The sequence below is a fragment of the Harmonia axyridis genome, chromosome 6, assembly GCF_914767665.1.
Source record: "Harmonia axyridis chromosome 6, icHarAxyr1.1, whole genome shotgun sequence".
Taxonomy (NCBI): domain Eukaryota; kingdom Metazoa; phylum Arthropoda; class Insecta; order Coleoptera; family Coccinellidae; genus Harmonia; species Harmonia axyridis.
This window is the reverse complement of record NC_059506.1, coordinates 3,124,887-3,143,405: the sequence shown is the minus strand read 5'-3', so window position 1 is coordinate 3,143,405 and position 18,519 is coordinate 3,124,887. Positions and strand designations below refer to the sequence as shown.

Below are 18,519 nucleotides of genomic sequence, written 5' to 3'. Positions count from 1 at the left end.
TCGTTTTTTCTAAGAGGTGACATTTTACTATCCTACTGAAAGCAACCGAACTCGGTTTCTTCTGGTAGTCTGTTGTACAATTTCAGACAAGTGTGATTGGGGCCTTGTTGGGTTTTCTTAATTCTTCATGATGGAATGGAATAGTGATTTTTGTCTCTTGTGTTGTATTCATGAAAAGAGGCGTTCTTAGGGAATTTGTTCTGATTTTGATGAACGTAATTAACACATGCTAGTATGAAAGCTCCTGGTATGGTCAAAATCCTTTCATTTTTGAAAACCTCTCTACAGCTGTCTGTACTCCTCATTCCGAAAATGGCCCTCACTGCTTTCTTTTGCTGAAGAAGAACTCGACCAACATCGACACTCTGTCCTCACAGGATGACACCATAAACAGCCAAGCTATGGAGTCATTGAACAATAAAATGCATCGACAGGGTGTCCCAAATTCGATGTTCACCGTATTTTGCTGATTTTGCATGAAGACTTAGTTTAGTTATTCCTTTAAGCAAGGGCTTTTTAATACTTCTTAAGTTCAGTTAACACAAGAACTCAAGTCGGTCGATCACCAGCAACGTCGTATCATCGCTGATTGGGTCCTTGAAATGCATCAAAATCATTTTCATTGATGAGGCCCATTTTCATCTCGATGGCTAAGTTGATAAGCAGAATTGTCGCATTTGGGGCTCAGAATTGGCCATCAAGATTTTGTGTTTTAACACCTCTAGACTTTTCTCTTTGGGGTCACGCAAAATATAAGGCCTATGTCAATGGTCCACAGTCGATTTTAGAACTTGAATATGGAATTCATGAAGTTATAGAGGATATACAGCCGCAAATATGCGAATTGGTAATAATAATAATATCCTAGTTAGGTGTCGCAACAAAAATGTTGAAAAAGAATTTTAGCTAATCCATCAATTTTGCAAGCCGAGATTTATAGCAGAAAAAAACATTTTCTAATTCAGTTCCAAATGGTTTCTGAATTGTAGAATATCGAATATGTTGATATTAAATTTAGAATGTTCATTAAATATTCTATACGAATAATAAATGAGAGTCTGTTTAAAAACAAGTGAATACATACATTGAAATTTTGATTGAAACATAGATATCTAATTCTGTTAAGATCAGTATGATTCAGTTCTTCTATGCATCAAATTTCGAATGCTCTATTTGATATGAACAATATTGCTATTGTATTTCTAGTTAAATATCTTCAAATACTTACAAATTTGCTTAACTCTTCTTCTAATCAAGTTTCTAAAATAGCAGAATTGTTTTCTCCAAAAGCGGTACTGGGAGCCTGAACTGCAGCTGACTGGAAAAAAAATAAAATACTCATTAATGAAATAGTGATGAGTTTATTTGAAAGTTATTATGTATTTTTATGATATTTACTTTAATACCTACAATAAAATATATTCTTATAGAAAATAATGATGAATGTGGTGGAGATAAGCTCATTTCTATATTACAGATAAAAGCTATATATCCATCTTCACTGCATTTGGTTATTTTGAAACCTTGAACACATTTGAGTGAAGTTCATATATTGGAATTTTGGAATCATCATTTTTTTAGATTTATTATTGAAAGATATAAACCAAAATGATGAGATTATCTCCGAAACAAAGTAATTTAGAAGAAATTCAAATCTTCAGCTTGAGAATCTAGCAAATGAAATAAAATTCAAAACAAATTCATTCCAAGAATAAAACCGTGAAATCAAAAATAATACCAAAAATGATATTAATTTCAAACACCGCGACATAATGTTTCATACTATACGTTTGATTCATTATTTCCTGGGAAATATGGAATGAAAGCCTTTCTCAATTTTTACACAATTTTGGCATGCGCGAAAACAAAAATCTAATTGAAAAAATATGGTTCAAATCTTCTTTTTGGAACAATAATCATATACTATACAGCATCGATCTACCGAGATGAATAACCTGATGCACGATTCGAAGAATCATTTATGGAGCAAAAAGTTGCTGAACCCAAAACATTCTGAAAGAAACCACTTCCATCTTTCTATACCTTTGGCATTCCAACACCTCAAGGACATTCGATGAATAAAACGAAAGTTGTGAAAAATCTTTTTGGAAAAACGAAGAAATTATTAATATTTACTTAGTACTTAAGCACTAGTTAGTTTCCCAATGTTATTCAACAGTTTAACAGAATTACAAACTCAAGCAGGTAAGAGGACTTTACAGGGTGTCAAAACAATATTCTCAAATGGAAAATAAAAGCAGAATATGAGAGATTACCTTTTATTACACATCTACAACAAGCAAACAAAGAATCTGAAAACGAACCAACAACAATAACCCAACACTACTCTCTAAATTATCGTTATAATCTGAGCTGCTGGTACCTACAAGAAGTAAAATTCAAGTTCGAAAACGGCAATCGCATTAACCATTTAGAATCAACATGCTTATGGTCACCTAGAACTACATCATGGTCGGTCGGACCACGAGAAATCTCGTTTTATTTTCTATCGTCTTTTATGGCAGAACCAATGTCACTATATTCCATGAGGACAATTGATCGGTTTCATCTGGAAACAGGCTTTTAAACAAGCGATGTCCACGGGTTCGAAAACGGACGGAGATCAACGGACTTTTGATTGATTTCGCAGGTGAAAACGGATGAAAGTGATTTTCCCGATAAGGGATTGTTTTTATTGACATTGGAATCCAAGTTGAAAATGAATACTGGCTATCGAAATCGACGCTGTAGAGGTTTTTGTGACTGTCGCTTTCTTACGATAAGATTTTACTAATGATTCCTTTGAACATTGAGAGTGATTATCGTAAGTAATTGCACAAGTGCATCAAAATTGCCGATAATTTTGCATGACAGCGTGTTGTCATAAAAACTGCATGAGTTCATTTTCATTTTTGGAAAAAGAGCCCGACACCGAAGGTAGAGGGCTCTTTCTCCAAAAATGAAAATGACCGCATGCAGTTTTTCAAAGAAAATACGCTGGAATGCGAAATTATCCGGTCATTTTGATGCACGAGTGTAATTCGGGGGAATATTTCCCGAATAAACTGTTACATCACTTGTCAAACTAATGTAGAATGGAATTGCCATAGATTCGAACTGTGTAAGATGCATAGAAACTATGCATCTATGAACAGAACAATTATCGCAGTGCAGTTTCGCTTCCTACAATGCAATTATCGCTGTAATTTTCGATAATTGTTCTCCATATACATAGAATTTTTGACAGGAGGGAAATATTCGCTGGAATTTTCGATAATTGTTCTCCATATACATAGAATTTTTGACAGGAGAGAAATATTCCCTATAACTCCTTTGTTGGGTTCTCTTATATAACAGCAGGTTTGATTCGCTTGTCAAAATTTGGGTACTATAAAAAATGACATTAAATTGTACTGGATTCGAGACAATTGTAATGAAAACTCGAAATGAGCGGGAAAATTCAAATTTTGATCATTATTTGTATTCACATGTTTGTAACCTCAACCTAATGGGCCTGTAATAAGGTTAATAGAAAAACAAAGATAAAATAAAATTTACTTTCTGAAAAAACAACAACGAACAACAAAATAACATTCCATATTTTAGCACTTTTGCAATACTAGTAAATATACATAGGCGTAGAATTTTGCTTCCGCCTTTTTTTCCCGAAATTCGAGGCTTTATTGTAAAAAGCTGGTTATAACGGGTGTTTTTTTTTCGAGGTATATAACTTTAAGTTGGTATTACTGTTCAAGATGGCGACCGATTTAACAGCTGTCAAGTGATTTTTTCTCAGTTTGGTTTGGCAATTCATCATGAATAGACTGACTCCTGAACAACGCTTGCAAATAGTGCAATTTTATTCCGAAAATAATGGTTCTGTGCGGAATACGTATCGCGCACTACATCCATTTTATTTTGTTTAGCGATGAAGCGCACTTCTGGTTGAATGGCTACGTCAACAAACAAAACTGCCGCATTTGGAGTGAAGCTAATCCTCAAGTGTATGTCGAAACACCGTTACATCCAGAAAAACTGACTGTTTGGTGCGCTTTATGGGCTGGTGGAATCATTGGTCCGTACTTATTCAAAAACGATGATGGCCAGAACGTTACAGTCAATGGTGATCGGTATAGAGCCATGATTACTAACATTTCATTCCTGAATGAACAACCATGATGTCCAGGAGCTGTGGTTCCAGCAAGAAGGCGCAACATGTCACACAGCTCGTGCCACAATCGATTTATTGAAAGACACGTTTGGTGACCGCCTAATTTCACGTTTCGGACCTGTGAATTGGCCTCCAAGATCTTGTGATTTAATACCGCTAGACTACTTTCTGTGGGGCTATGTAAAGTCATTGGTCTATGCGGATAAGCCACAAACCCTTGACCATTGGAAAACAACATTCGCCGTGTTATTGCCGATATACGGCCACAAATGTTGGAAAAAGTAATCGAAAATTAGACGTCCAGATTGGACTACATCCGAGCCAGCCGTGGTGGTCATATGCCAGAAATCATATTTGAAATGTAATGCCACAAGATTATCTTGCGGATAAATGAAATTCAGTCAATCGAATAATCCATCGTTGTTTTATTGCAATTTGAAGTTCTATAGCTCTGAAAAAAACACCCTTCATATACAGTCACAGGAAAATTTGCATGATATTTGTTACAAAAATCAGTTGTTATACACCATTAATTGATGAAAGTATGGATTAGAATCTAAATCATAAACGTTTTTGTACCTACTCAAATCTGCAGAATTTCTCGTAATAAACCATTATTGGACTAATTTGATCATCTACTTTCTGATATGATGCACATGCATTTCAATTTCTACTAATCATCGAAAGGAAGATCATTTCCGGTCTACTATAACTACTATTTGAAAGTTGAATCAAATTATTTCTCTAGCCAATTTGACTAACGATGAACTTTTTGTTTGAATTCATAAGGATAATCAGTGAAAGCAATTAAACCTGTCGCAGTGTGAATACTCTTTCTTATATGCAGGGGGTTTCAAGTTCGACAGCCTATTACGTTTCTGGAGAACGGGGCCTATTCGAGATCTGAAAATTCGGAATATGACATAGTTCATGATGCTCAATTCAGCTAAATATTTTCGAAGCTCCGGCACTTCCAGTTATTAGTATAAGAAATGAAAAAAATGTTTTAAAAAAAAAATTTTTTTTTCATTTTATGTCTTAGATATTATCAAGATTTCTATTCTCATATGTGGAAAGGTTATCGAGGGTCAAATTACAAAGCAAGGAAAAAGAATATTCATTCCACATATATTTACCAGGACTAGGTTTTCACGCAGATAGCTTCCCAAATTGCAATAAAACGATGGATTCTTCGATTGACATGAATTTTATTTATCCGCAAGATAATCTTGTGGCATTACATTCTAAATATGATTTCTGGCATATGACCGCCACGGCTGGCTCGGATGTAGTCCAATCTGGACGTCCAATTTTCGATGACTTTTTCCAACATTTGTGGCCGTATATCGGCAATAACACGGCGAATGTTGTCTTCCAAATGGTCAAGGGTTTGTGGCTTATCCGCATAGACCAATTATTTCACATAGCCCCACAGAAAGTAGTCTTCATACCAGCTTTTGAACGCTCATTCATGCACCATTATTAGAGACCACCGAACTGTATAAAGATATACAGTGTGTTCCACCATTGACGCAATGTTCTATTAGGGTTAAACGCTGACGTTTTTGATTTTTTTTCGACCTAGTATCATTAGGCTCCATTAGAGCTATAATCTTAATTAGTTTCGAAATATGTTACCAAAATATGTCAATAACCAAACATATGCTTTTTCTTATTGATCGCCCTGTTTTTATTGAATTGCTCGGAGATTCACATGCTTAAAATTTACCATTTTAAGATATTTCATAAATTGGAGGCCCTATGGAAAAACCTAATTACTTCCAAATGTATTTATTTATTCATTTTCTCAATTTACTCAACATCAAATTTACAAAAATCATTGTATAATTATAATGAATGTATATGAGATGGCATTTATTCCAACATCATTGTTGTCTAGATAAGGGTTTCAGATGTTGCGATCTTCTCAAAGTTTGGCATGAACATTTGGGTGTTTTTTGAAGTTGATATTTTCCGAGTTATATGCAACCGCCAAAAAATGAACTTTTAACTTTTGCATTATTTTTGAAGTTCCGTCAAGAAATGTTGGTGGCAAACCTCAGATCTGGATTCAGCACCAAAAAAAAACATGTAAAATCTAAGAAATCAAAACTACCCCAAAATTTTCCCGAGAGGGGTCCTTATGAGCACAAATTAATTGAACTAGATAGAGTGATTTCTACGATGAATGACTGTTCTGAATATGAAACCCTCAATTCTCCACCAAATCGTGAGGAGACATAAAAATTTTCACACGAAAATAATCGTCATATAAATATTTCTCCTTTCACTTCCTATCTAATTTTAGGCTGAAATATATTCAATTGCGAATGCTGCATCTTTCACAGGAGAAATTACAAAGTATTCAAACGACTTCTCTAGTGTGAACGACGCTTCGAATCGTTTCGAGAACGCAGTTATTGTTCGAGCTGCCAAACTTGACCGCAGTGACTCATTCAATCATACTCATCCAGATTTTTTCATACAAGTTGAAAAAAAAATCTACGTATGCACAATTGAGCACATTTAAATTTAATCCTAATGAATTCAATGGCATTCTTAGAAGAAGCTCCGCATTTGTTGTGAAATTGCATTGGATGAGCGTGGGTCGAGAATATCTGTATGATTGAGTAATATTGTTCTAGATTTTGCTCATTTTGTAATAAAGCAAATCAAGCTCGACAAAGTTGAGGAAACACAATTGCATTCGAGTGTCTGCATTAATTAATGAATATTATTTTGAGAGATGTAATCACCACTCGATTATTAAATCGTTACTAATTTTTGAATATTTAAAAGTTGAAAAATATAAATTCAATTTTTACTATTATTATTAGACAATTATAAAAAGATAGACACAAGAATAGAATTGATTATCGCTCTAGATATCGATCCACCTGTTCAAGCTGATAAATAAATACCGGAAGATAAGAGTATACTCACTTGTTGCGCCAATGCCAAACACTTCACTTCAAGATGGCGTATAGCGTCGGGACGTCGACGCCACTCGGAGACGCTGAGTAAGCGTTTCGCGATGCCGATGCTACCCGATCTATATGATAATCGTGGCTAAAAATGGATAATCTTGCATCTGGAGTTTCGGCCTTACGTCACAACAGACCATTGGAATGAAGAAAGTAAGTGTGCAACAAGTTGGTGATGTGCTGATTTGTAAAGGGTTTTCCAAAAAGAGGTTTCATTTTGATATTAAAAAATATCGAGTATACTTTACGAGAAATCAATGGATGTTCATTTCATTGTAAAGCCGAAGGTTTGCTATCAACAATTAGGGATTCACGACTTGGCTTGATTTTCAAGCTACTTGGCTTGACTTGATTTCAAGTCAAGCTCAAGTCAATTTCAATCTCAAGTCAAGTATTCTTTTAACAATTTTTTGCTAGTATGGATGATGCATAAATGATGAATTTATCAAGTACTTGAATCATATCAAGCTACTTGATTTTTAGCAGTTTTTTGTGTAGTGTCACATCAATAAAAAAATGATGAAATGAGAAGGAACCTTGCAATTTTACCTATTAAACTTATTGTATAAAAGAACCGAAAATATCAAGTTTTTTAAATAGAAACATGAATTAAATCAATATAAATCATAACAAAATAAAAAATGATCAAAAAATAAAATTTCTTAATATTGAGAAATCTCTAGTCTTTTTCTGATTTTATAATTTTCTATCTAGGATCTAAGACACATGAGGCATCTTATAGATTTGTCGCCTAACCTATTACGGGTTCATGTAACTGTAGGAGCAGCTCTGGAAAATTGTCTTTCAACAGGAGCTGAAAATGCTGGCGTTGATAAAAAATCCTTGGCCATTTTGGACAAGTTTGAAAGATATTTCTGAAACTACCAAAATCTACCAATAGATTTCATGGAAATGTGAGGAAGCTGCTACTAATCAATTCACACTGACAAATGCTTCAGTCTCTTGACGCTTGAGGAATCCTCTTATTTAGTCTAAGCGCTTACGATATTGAAGAAATATATTCCGTGCGACGCGTGCATATCAAGCTCAAGTATGATCAAGTAGCTTGATATCAAGACAAGCAATAAATGTCCAAAATCAAGTGAAGCTCAAGTATGTAATTTTTCACGAGCTTGATTTTTAAGTCAAGTAGTTGGTTAAAATGTCAAGCTTCTTGGCCAGATGAATCCCTTTCAACAATGGAAAACGATATCAGCCAAATGGTTGCCACGGCTACTGTTGCAACATCATATCCTTTTAATGAAATTTTCAATGACCAATTTACACATTTGCACTGTATGTCCTCGATAACTTCACGAATTCCATCTTCATAGTCTTGAATCGATTGTGGAGCTTTGACATAGGCCTTATATTTCACGTAGCCCCAAAAAAAATCTAAAGGTGTTAAATCACAAGATCTTGGTGTCCTATTGTGATCACTTCTTCAGCCAGGAAACTTTTCTTGCAACGTAACGCAATCTGGTTGAGAATAAACGTAGTCTACATCGATATCTTCCAATTCCGGCTATAAAAAATCATAAATCATAACTGGGTAGCGCAATTCATTTACCGTTACAGTTGCACCAGCCTCATTTTTGAATGAGTAAGGTTCAATCACACCATTTGCCCGAAAATCACATCAAAAACAGTGGCACACTGAGGATGGTGAGGGTTTTCAACAATCATTCTTGAAATTTTCAATCTCTAAATGCGACAATTCTATTTATTAATGTAGCCTCCAAGGTTATCATGGACCTCCTCATTGAAGATCATTTGCCCTTGAAAATCATCGATCATTTTGATGCATTTCAAGGACCCAATCCGCGAAGATTTGACGTTGCTGGTGGTAGATCAGCTTGGGTTCTTGTGTTGATTCAACTTTCAAAAACTTAAGACCTAAGTTTTTATACAAAATACGTGTAATGTCGTTTGTGAAAAGCCTACTTCTCTAGTTCGATGACGAATTGACAAACCTGGCTTTTCTTCAACACTGTGGGATACAGCAGCAATATTCTCTATTGTTCTTCATATCTCAACTTTCACGAAGAGCTCAAATGTTTACACCAGCTTCACTGTTGTCGGTCGAGAAGGTGATTCACGAAAAAGTACTTTAGTTTTGCGAACTGTGACTGCAAAAGTTTCAACATTTTTGTAGAGAATTTTAAAAATATCGTTGCGTTATTGAAGCGTGTATCGCTTTTAGTGAGAGCGTAGTTTTTACCACTCAAATGTCAAAAAGTGACAGGTTCAAAATTGACAGATAACCAGATAGCGGGCTATACAAAATGAAATATCTCATTGGAAAACCTTTTTTATTCAAAAATTTGACAACGACCATGAACATTTAACTATCACTCCTTGTGGAATTAGAACTATTTCGCTCAGAAGTGTGTTCTTAAATTAGCTAGTTTTGGTTATTTGCACACTTTTCCTGATTGTCTGTCTCATTTGTAATCTACAAATTTCACCGGACTCATACCATAAAGTTGGTATAGGGTCCGAGTAATAAACATAGATAAAGTGCATGTGTCATTTTCAGTTAGCTCAGATCTTCTTTTTGTTTAAGGTCCGGAATTTACATTCCCTTCGCCTCTAATTTCATTTCTCCTATTTTCTGCTGTTGTCTGATCGGGAGGCTTTCCTCCCTTTTTTCTTCTATTTAGTTCTTTGGAAGAGGTTTTTCCTCTTATCGGTCTTTCTTACTTTAATTTGTATTATCTTTCTTAATTCCTTATTCTCGTGCTCTTTCAGTGTCTCTATTGTCTTCTTTCTTTGTTTATTGACTATTTCTTCAATAGTTTCAATTTTCAGTTCTTCTCTGATTTGTTGGTTAGTTATATACCATAGGGCGCCAACCGCTGTTCTTATTACTGAATTTAGTGTACTTTGCAACTGATCATTATTATTGTCCTTCGTATTGTTCCGGGTAACTCCTGCATACGTTATGCTTGGTATTAGCAATATTTTTATTATCTTCAGCTTGTTTTCTAAAGAAAGTTTACTTCTAGGGTTGAACAATGGGTACAATCTGCCGTGCAATTGCCTTGTCTTTTTTCTGTTTTCTTCTATCTGTTTGTTGAAATTCATTCTTTCATCCAGTACTTCCAGATATTTTGCTTCCTTTTTCTATTCTATCGTCTGGTTTTTCCTTTTTGACGTTTCCTGCTTTCTCTTTCTTTACTGTTGTTCCTCCGAAGTAGATTGCAACTGTTTTCGATGTGTTCACTTTGAATCTCCATTTCTTGAAGTATTCCATCAGTTTTCAGTTAGCAAATTTTGTCCTCCACATGAACTATCAAATTTGGCATGAAGCGCGCGGAAATGGAAACATATCAGTGATACGATATTTCACTCAATTCGCGAGTTTCTCCACAAAGAACGCACTTCGTATGTCCCATAGTGATTCAACGTTTCATATCAACTCAAAATACATTGAGATGAATACCTAAATCTATCAGAAATTCAGAAAACAAACTTCAATCACGCCAAACGACGTGAAACAGCGGATGACACTAGAAGAGCAAAAGTTGCCAAACCTTGGATTCAGCTGGTAGATATACAAAAAATAATAATTATTCTGCTTATTATAAATTTGACGATTAGGAAAAATATTGGATTCCAAATATTCAAATTTGCATATTTAATCGGGAATCACCCAAATAAATATATTATGATAGGTATAGTAAAATTGTGGATTTGAAAATATATCACAATCCGACAACGTAATCTAACCATGTTGGAGACATGTAAAAATTGCGTATACTCCCTCTATCTATGTTTATTACTCTATGGGTTGGCCAAATCGGACACTTTTGAAGGGGAAGTCCTATTTCTGTACTAGACTGACGAAAACTGATGTCGGCGTCTAAGGCCAATTTTCATGAGAAACTCATTTTTGAAAAATCCAACTCCATAGCTATCACATAGTTACCAGGTGTTCTTCAAAAATGTCTATTTTCAAAATAATGCTGTAACTCTTCTGTTAAAAATTTTTCATTTCTGTAAATACATTCTTGGCAGCAACTTTTTACATAGAATTCAATGACGTTAATTGAATTTTGCGCAAACTGATATTTTATCGTTGTAGATTTTTTTTAATGGGACACCCCGTATATTTCTATATATTTCGATAGAGCTTAAAATTACCATTGCAGAAATATAGCATACTTAATATTTTCCTTAGGTCGTGTTTGAGATATTGAATTTTCTGATTTTATCTGATTTGCGAACTGAACAGAACTTCAACTTGACAACTAACATTTCCATGATTTAATTTAATATCGCATCCTCCAAAACCTACCTATCCAAGAGATAAAATTTGAAAATCTCTCGACTCGAACTTAATTCAGAAGAATTAGAAGAAATAGGTATACTATATTTTTGAATGGTCATATTGAGCTCTTTCGAAATATGTAGATATATAAGGGGTGTTTCATTTGAGAAAAAAAACAGAGCTATATCTCATAAAATATCAGTTTGCGCAAAATTAATTATCTGAAGCCATTGAATTCTACGTAAAAATTTGTTACAAGATGGTATAGATCGAATAGAAATGTACCGGACTCATTTCGAAGAGGTATTCTGTAACTCAAATTACTATAGAAATCCATTACGAATTACATTTGGTGATAGAAGAATTAGGTAATGGATACAGAGTACCAAATTTGGAAGCGATAGAAGTATAGTTATTTATAATACAAGTGCAGAAGGCATTGATATTCTTCCACGAGTTCAAAATTCAAAAACGAGCCACGAAGTGGCGAGTTTTGGAATGAACGAGTGGTAGAATGAGCCTTCTGTACGAGTATTATACATTATTTTCTCTAATTCATTGCATTTTCATTGAAATTAATGAAAAATTTCCATAAATATATTTTAGTGATTTTTGCATTGAAAAATGTTGGTTGGCAGAACTGATTTCTTTAAGGCAAATTGATGAATTGACAGATAAAGCCGTGGCGGAAAGTTCGGAGTGCCAACATAGAATAATAAAATATAACCATGAAAACTGTGCGTTTCTGATATATTCTCGCACGATTTTGTTCTACAAGATGTGGAAGAATGAACGGAATAACCACAGAATTAGAGAAAAACATTTCGATTTCTCAGATTATGATCCGATTCAATCGTTTGTATTCGAGTTATAGAATAGGGCCAAATACTCTCTCAAGGTCGAAGAAATGTGGGGGTACTGGAGGTAATTACCGCTCCCCCAAATTTCCAAAATATAAAATTTCAGAATTCTCGCAAAGAAATTAACCAATAATCATTTTACTTCTCTTTGAAATCGATACGGCAGTAAAAAATCGGACCCTTTTACGGCCGCTTTCAAGATACTTTTTTTGCACAACGAGCACGTCCATGTCCGACGCTTATTATTTTTCTTCATCCATTCGCTTTATTTGCCAGATGTGATTTTTGTGTTCGTCATCGGTATTTACTTACCTGTTGTTTTCGGTTTTTTGTATTATTCTTGTCACAAAATTTCAATACTGTATTTATCAAAGAACTGAACTGAGTAATTCGCATCGAAAAATTGTCTGGGCTGTGTTGTACAATTTATTGTGTTTCATTCAAATTGCAATTTATTTGTGCATCAGTTTTGAATCGATTATATCTAAACGGTGTTCCTAAATTGAAGGTACAAATGAAAATGACATATTTCTCGGATCATCACAAGAAGAAGTTCTATAACATGAATCCGCAAACGCTTTGTTCTTGAGACACCGGTGTTAAAGTTCAAATTTTTTTCTCATAGCACCTTCCCTTCACAAGATATTTCAATAGAATTGGTTACCCTTGATGTCTCTTTAGCAAATTCATCGTCATATTCATTGCCAGGACATCTAATATATCTCCACCTTTGAAACCATAATTAAATATTGGTTGTCAGAACAATAAATTGGTGCAGTTAGAAAATTCGCATTTTCTGTTGATGGATCTAAACACTAGATGGCCCTATTAACACTTGGTCAAATTTCTTCCTCTCATTTTTTACTTGTAGAGAAAGGATATAGAGATGTTTTTTCATCGACATTTTCTCGGTTTACGTTACCTTACGGTGCCCCTGAAGTATATTATCCTATCGAATATCAATTTGAATTTTTATCAATGACATGGGAACTTCCTAACAATACAAAACAAAGTAAACTTGCACAAGGTAACTAAAGGTAAACACTTGAAATAATAGCACCGCCTTGACGATGCATTTTTACACGGAAGTAATGGAATTCAAGCTCGTCTTTATTTTTTAAGTACTATTACCATATTAACTCGTATTCTAACGATAACAGAATATAATTGTTTTCGAACTTAAAATTAGCCTTCAAACGAATGTTGTTCCTTGTAATTCTCATCAGGTATTATTAATTATATAATTATGCATGTGAATTGAAGTGAGCATGGAAATATAGAGGTATCGAATTGGAAAAACAATCATATAATTATACAGAGTGTTCCACCATTGAAGTTCTAATATTACGGTAAAGCGCAGAAATTTTCGAATTTTTGTCGACGCACTAGTATTAGGTAGTATAGGCTCCATCAGAGCTACATTGTCAATTTGTTTGGAAATACACAGTGTGTACCAAAAAAGTGGACCAAACATATTTTCTTCTGATGGATCACCTGGTTTTTTTATTGAATTTTTGGATTGCATGGAATGAATGAACCCAATTTTGATCGAAATTTCATACGCTTAAAAAAAAAGTTTTTGGATATTTTGATTTTTCATAAATAGAAGGGTCTTTGGAGAAACCTAATAACTTCGAAAGGAATAAATTTATTCAAATGACATATTGAAAGTGAATACTAGAAGAACGGAGGTAAGAATTGACTCTTTGATAAATATTGAAATCTCTACTGGTTGTTCAAAATAAGATTATTCATTGACGACTTATTCAATCGTTGATATCGGACTTATTCCAAATGGGGCATACCATGTATTTTATTCTTCATGTGGTAGCAAATTTTATTATTTTAGAAAAATTCTATATAGAGTGTGTCATTTGGAATGAGCCCGATATTAACGTTTGAATAACTCAACCAATGAATAGTCTCATTTTAAATGTAACTCTAATGGAGCCTAATGATACTCTGTCCAAAAAAATTCGAAAATTTCAGAGCGTCGAGTAAATGGTATAAGAATCAGAATATTTCGGAAAACTGAACTGAAAATGTTTTTATGTCTGCTTCATCCTGAGGACAAAACCTGCAAGAAGTAGTAAGTATTTTTCCTTCAACAAACTATTCCAAAAATAAGGTTTAGAAAATCTACGAGGTATTATGTGAAATGAGTAGCTTTTGTGCTCTTATTGACAAGCGTCAAAAAGGTCTTTTGAGATTGTTGAAGGCCTCTCTCGAATTACAAATATTTACTTGGGAAAAAGTCTCGAAATCCGTTTCAGAGGACGTATATTCGTAATCAGTAAAAAAATAATTGTCTTGTGTATGTCAGTGCGTGTGTAATGCTTTCTTGTGAACAAACATCTTTTTGAAGACATTGAGGTGGAAGTTGACACAAAATGCGTTTTTTCCCCAAAATCCATTTGAACTGATGGGAATCGGATTAATGGTTTCCGAATTTACCTCAATTTTTGCACTTTTTGAGTTGTGAATAAACTGCAGGTGTAGCAATTGTCGAGCAAGCCATGTGAGATTCGAAAGGTAATTAGTTGCTCCTTCTTGGTCTCTATACACTTTTTACGAGATATCCAAGATTTTCCGAAATTTTGGGGTTTTTTTTGTATATCTGCTATAAGAAAAAAATTTTTTTTGTTCAACTAGTCCTTCTCACCAAAAAAAAATTGTGACATCGCCGAAAATGCAGGAAAATTAGGAGTTTCAAAAGTATTTCGGAATTTATTAAAATTGAACAAAATTTGAATTGATTTTAAATTTATATGCTCAATATAGATTGACTCTTGTTAGACGTGTAGGTGGCAGTCAATAATGCTCTTTAGGGCTACACCTACTTTCTGATCAACTTAAAATGCAAATCCTCTTAAAAAGTTGACTGGCAGGATATCTTGTTCTTCTGCACGTTCTCATCTGAATTTGAAATTCACTCAAGATGATACAGATCTTAGAGACATTCTTCAAGAAAGAAAACAATGAACCATCTGGTTTTTGATCTGAAATTTCGTCTCTGAAAATTTCAACAGATCCATAAGAATCACAACGAAACCTCCGAATGAAAAACGAAATAGAAGATGTCTAAAACCGTAAAATACGAAGATCTCTATTTGTATTGTGAATAGCTACCATTGACAATGAATTTTTCGAAAATTATACATTTTCAGGAGAAAAAATGTTACGTTTTTATTTTTTGTAATAAACTTAGAATTTCAGACTATCACTCAAATCCTGAAGGAATTTTCAAAAATGAAGGATAAAAATGGTTTTCTTCAATTAAGGGTAAGAATTTGGACGAAAATGATATGGTATGGAATTCTTGAATTCTACTTCAATCCGAACGTAGATACTTAGTGGAAATATTTGATTGGATTATTTCTCAAATCATTGTGATCATCAGAAAATAAACAGTTAAGTTTGTGAAAATAAAAACGTTTTCCTACTTAAAGTTTATTTTTTATTAGTGGTGTGAACTGCTCATCTACAATAATAATATTATCTCAATTATATAACAAGATAGAAGATCAGGAAAAACCTTATTTGAAAACAGAAATAATTGGAAGAATTAGGAATTTGAAGTCAAAATTTGCCAGGAGATCAAATTAGAAAAAGAAAGACTCAAATCAAATGATAAATAAATTATAAAATTCAACTACAAAACATATTCTATTTCATGCATATTAGGTAGGTTGTTCTGATACTTTATAGATAACAATGGAGGAAATGAGGTTTATGATTCAGTGGGGAAGTCAATTCTGACATCAGACATCATGATAAGGAACAAGTGGAAGATTATTGTATGTATTTATTTTACTTCGTATGAGGTATGAGGCAGTAACTGTGAATCAAAAGAAGACGCAGTTTCCTATTTTAAAATCAACAATTAATTCAAAAATGGCCAAATTCTTGTGTGCTTTCGCTGTTTTGGCTCTGTTGGCAGTTACCGCTGATGCAATAAAATGTTACGTGTGCCCATTGGGGTGCACTGGAGACGATAAGTCCAAATGGAATTCTCAAGAGTGCGGAAATGCAATTCCAGATATCCAAAAAACGTGCCTGAAACAAGTAATCCAACTCCCAGCAGGTGGAACCAGAGTGGTCCGCAAGTGTGCCCTTATACCAGCTGGCAAAAAATACGAATGCCTTGATGCCCCCGCAGAAAAAACTACCTCTTGTGAAACCTGCACATCAGACTTGTGTAATTCAGCATGACCAGTCACCTTCAGCTTCTTGGCGGTGGCCAGTGTTGTCCTTCCATTCTTGGCGACAAGATTGTACTAATTTAAGTGTTTCTTTAAGCTATATGTAACAAAATTACAAATGTACACAATAAAATTCATTTCAGAAACTGCTTCAAAATTTGTATGTCTTTCTTTTTCAGTTTACTTATTTATGTATTTGAAATAGGGTTAATAGATTTATGAGTGACTATCCCATTCCATTGCTTTCATTTTCAGCTTTTTGAAGCAGTACAGTGCATCCCATTTTGGGTGAGACAGTCAGGTTTCTCGCTTGTTATTTAAGATAGAGCCTTGCGGTTTTCACGTTCCTGTCCTACTTTTTCGTGAAACTCAAGTTGGTCTAATCAGATTTTGCATAACTGTTTCTGTTCAAAAGATACAGGGTGATTTTGGAAATTGATACTTTTCGGACCCCTTCTTTATCTCCAAAGTTAATAGAAATAATGCTGAGGTAAAAACTACGTCCGAATCAGAATTCTGCGTAGAATACAGTGGCGTACTCAATATTTTTTTTCGGGGTATGTTTTTGAAGATTCAACACAAACTTATGTTTTTTTTAATGGAACACCATGTGTAGCATTACTTCGTTGAATTCGTTATTTTTTCCCTTCAAAATGATTTATGACACTATGTAGGTAGGATGTTCAGAAATGTTAAAAAAACACTAAAACATCAAATAATGATGATTTTTTGTTAATACCTAATTTGGCAAACGGTTCTTCTCAGACCCTAACAATCGGATAATAGAAACAACCAAAATAATTATCTAAAATACGTTAACCATTACTGAATTGAAATATTTTTTTCATTCAGCATGAATACATATTACATATAAATAAGATTTATTAATTATTACTCAATGATATATTAACCTCAACCGTATTTATTTCATTCAAATGGATATTTCTTCAGCATAATTAATAATAGTTATGCGTAAATAAATGAAGTGTAATAATAAATGATGATTATTGGTGGGATTTCAAATGAATTATTTATTTCCATGAAACTAATATTTGTTTGTCCATATATCCAATAAATGATTTATTAACTATAATGCAGTTTCGATAATATCAAATAAACACTTCCCTCAGTGCAGGGTTTTCGTCAACACTACAATTTTCAATTTACAAGTTGTTCGTGAGCGACGCACACGTTTTCAGTTCATCACACCGCTAGCCTGTCCCCCGACGTGTGCTTCACGACGACCCAAAAGTGATTTAGTTTTGCGAACTGTAACTACAAAATTTTCATCATTTTGTAGTGGATTTTAACAATTTTAATGCGTTGAACCATGTATCGTTTTATTTTGAGGAATGGCGTAGTTTTTATTTATCAAATGTCGAAAAAGGACAGCTTAAAAAGTGTAAAAAAAGTTACATAAATATTTCATAATTCTTCGAAACTTTCAAGATCAACTTGTTGAATCAAGAAGGAAGATGCCCATTATTCAAATGATTTTACTCATTTCCTAATTCATTATTCAATATAATCACATATTAATCAAAAACAGGTTTATCTCCGATATATCACATAACATGTCAACATAATGTTTGTTTTTCTCCAACGTCTTTCGGTGAAAGTCCCATATGATCGTTACGTAAGGTTGGGGTTTCTCTGAGTCATTTTCTCGATTCGCCGTGGAAATTTCGATGAGGCTCGAATTCTCTTAGTCAGTCCCCCAAGTTTACCGATAATGAATATCAATGAACACTTATATTACTGATAGTTGTGACGCCAATAATACTCAAGGCGGTGTTATGAGTCATAGGATTGGTCGATTTTCAAAGTCGAACAACTTGTTCTAGGCAAGGTTATAATTCGCTGCCCATTTTAAATAGATTCTTAACTGCTCTCGGAAATGGAATCTTCACTTGCTATCTGAAAGCGACTCTTTGATCCCCAGTTTCAGACTGAATGGATATGAGAGGATTCCGAGAAACCAGATTGAAATATGCGAGTGAAAGATGGGTGTTGTTCAATAAGATGAATT

At 34.0% G+C, this 18,519-nt stretch overlaps 2 protein-coding genes across 9 annotated transcripts in view; one reads left to right on the top strand and one right to left on the bottom strand.

The window, feature by feature from the left end:
• The window catches only part of LOC123682594 (protein piccolo-like), a 79,718-nt gene that overhangs the window by 22,273 nt on the left and 38,926 nt on the right, over positions 1–18,519 (bottom strand). For 2 of the 8 annotated variants that reach the window (XM_045621318.1, XM_045621320.1), the window contains exons 1-2: positions 7,115–7,230; positions 1,229–1,318 (exon numbers count right to left, since the gene is read on the bottom strand). The gene's annotated coding sequence lies outside the window, so the exon portion shown is untranslated. Of the gene's footprint in view, positions 1–1,228; positions 1,319–2,276; positions 2,508–7,114; positions 7,231–18,519 lie in introns of those variants that run through there. The other 6 variants (XM_045621314.1, XM_045621319.1, XM_045621321.1 and 3 more) reach the window with 5 other exon arrangements.
• On the top strand, positions 16,183–16,500 carry LOC123682414. Its single transcript, XM_045621015.1, has one exon. It carries the CDS (start codon positions 16,183–16,185, stop codon positions 16,498–16,500), a length of 318 nt encoding a protein of 105 aa, XP_045476971.1.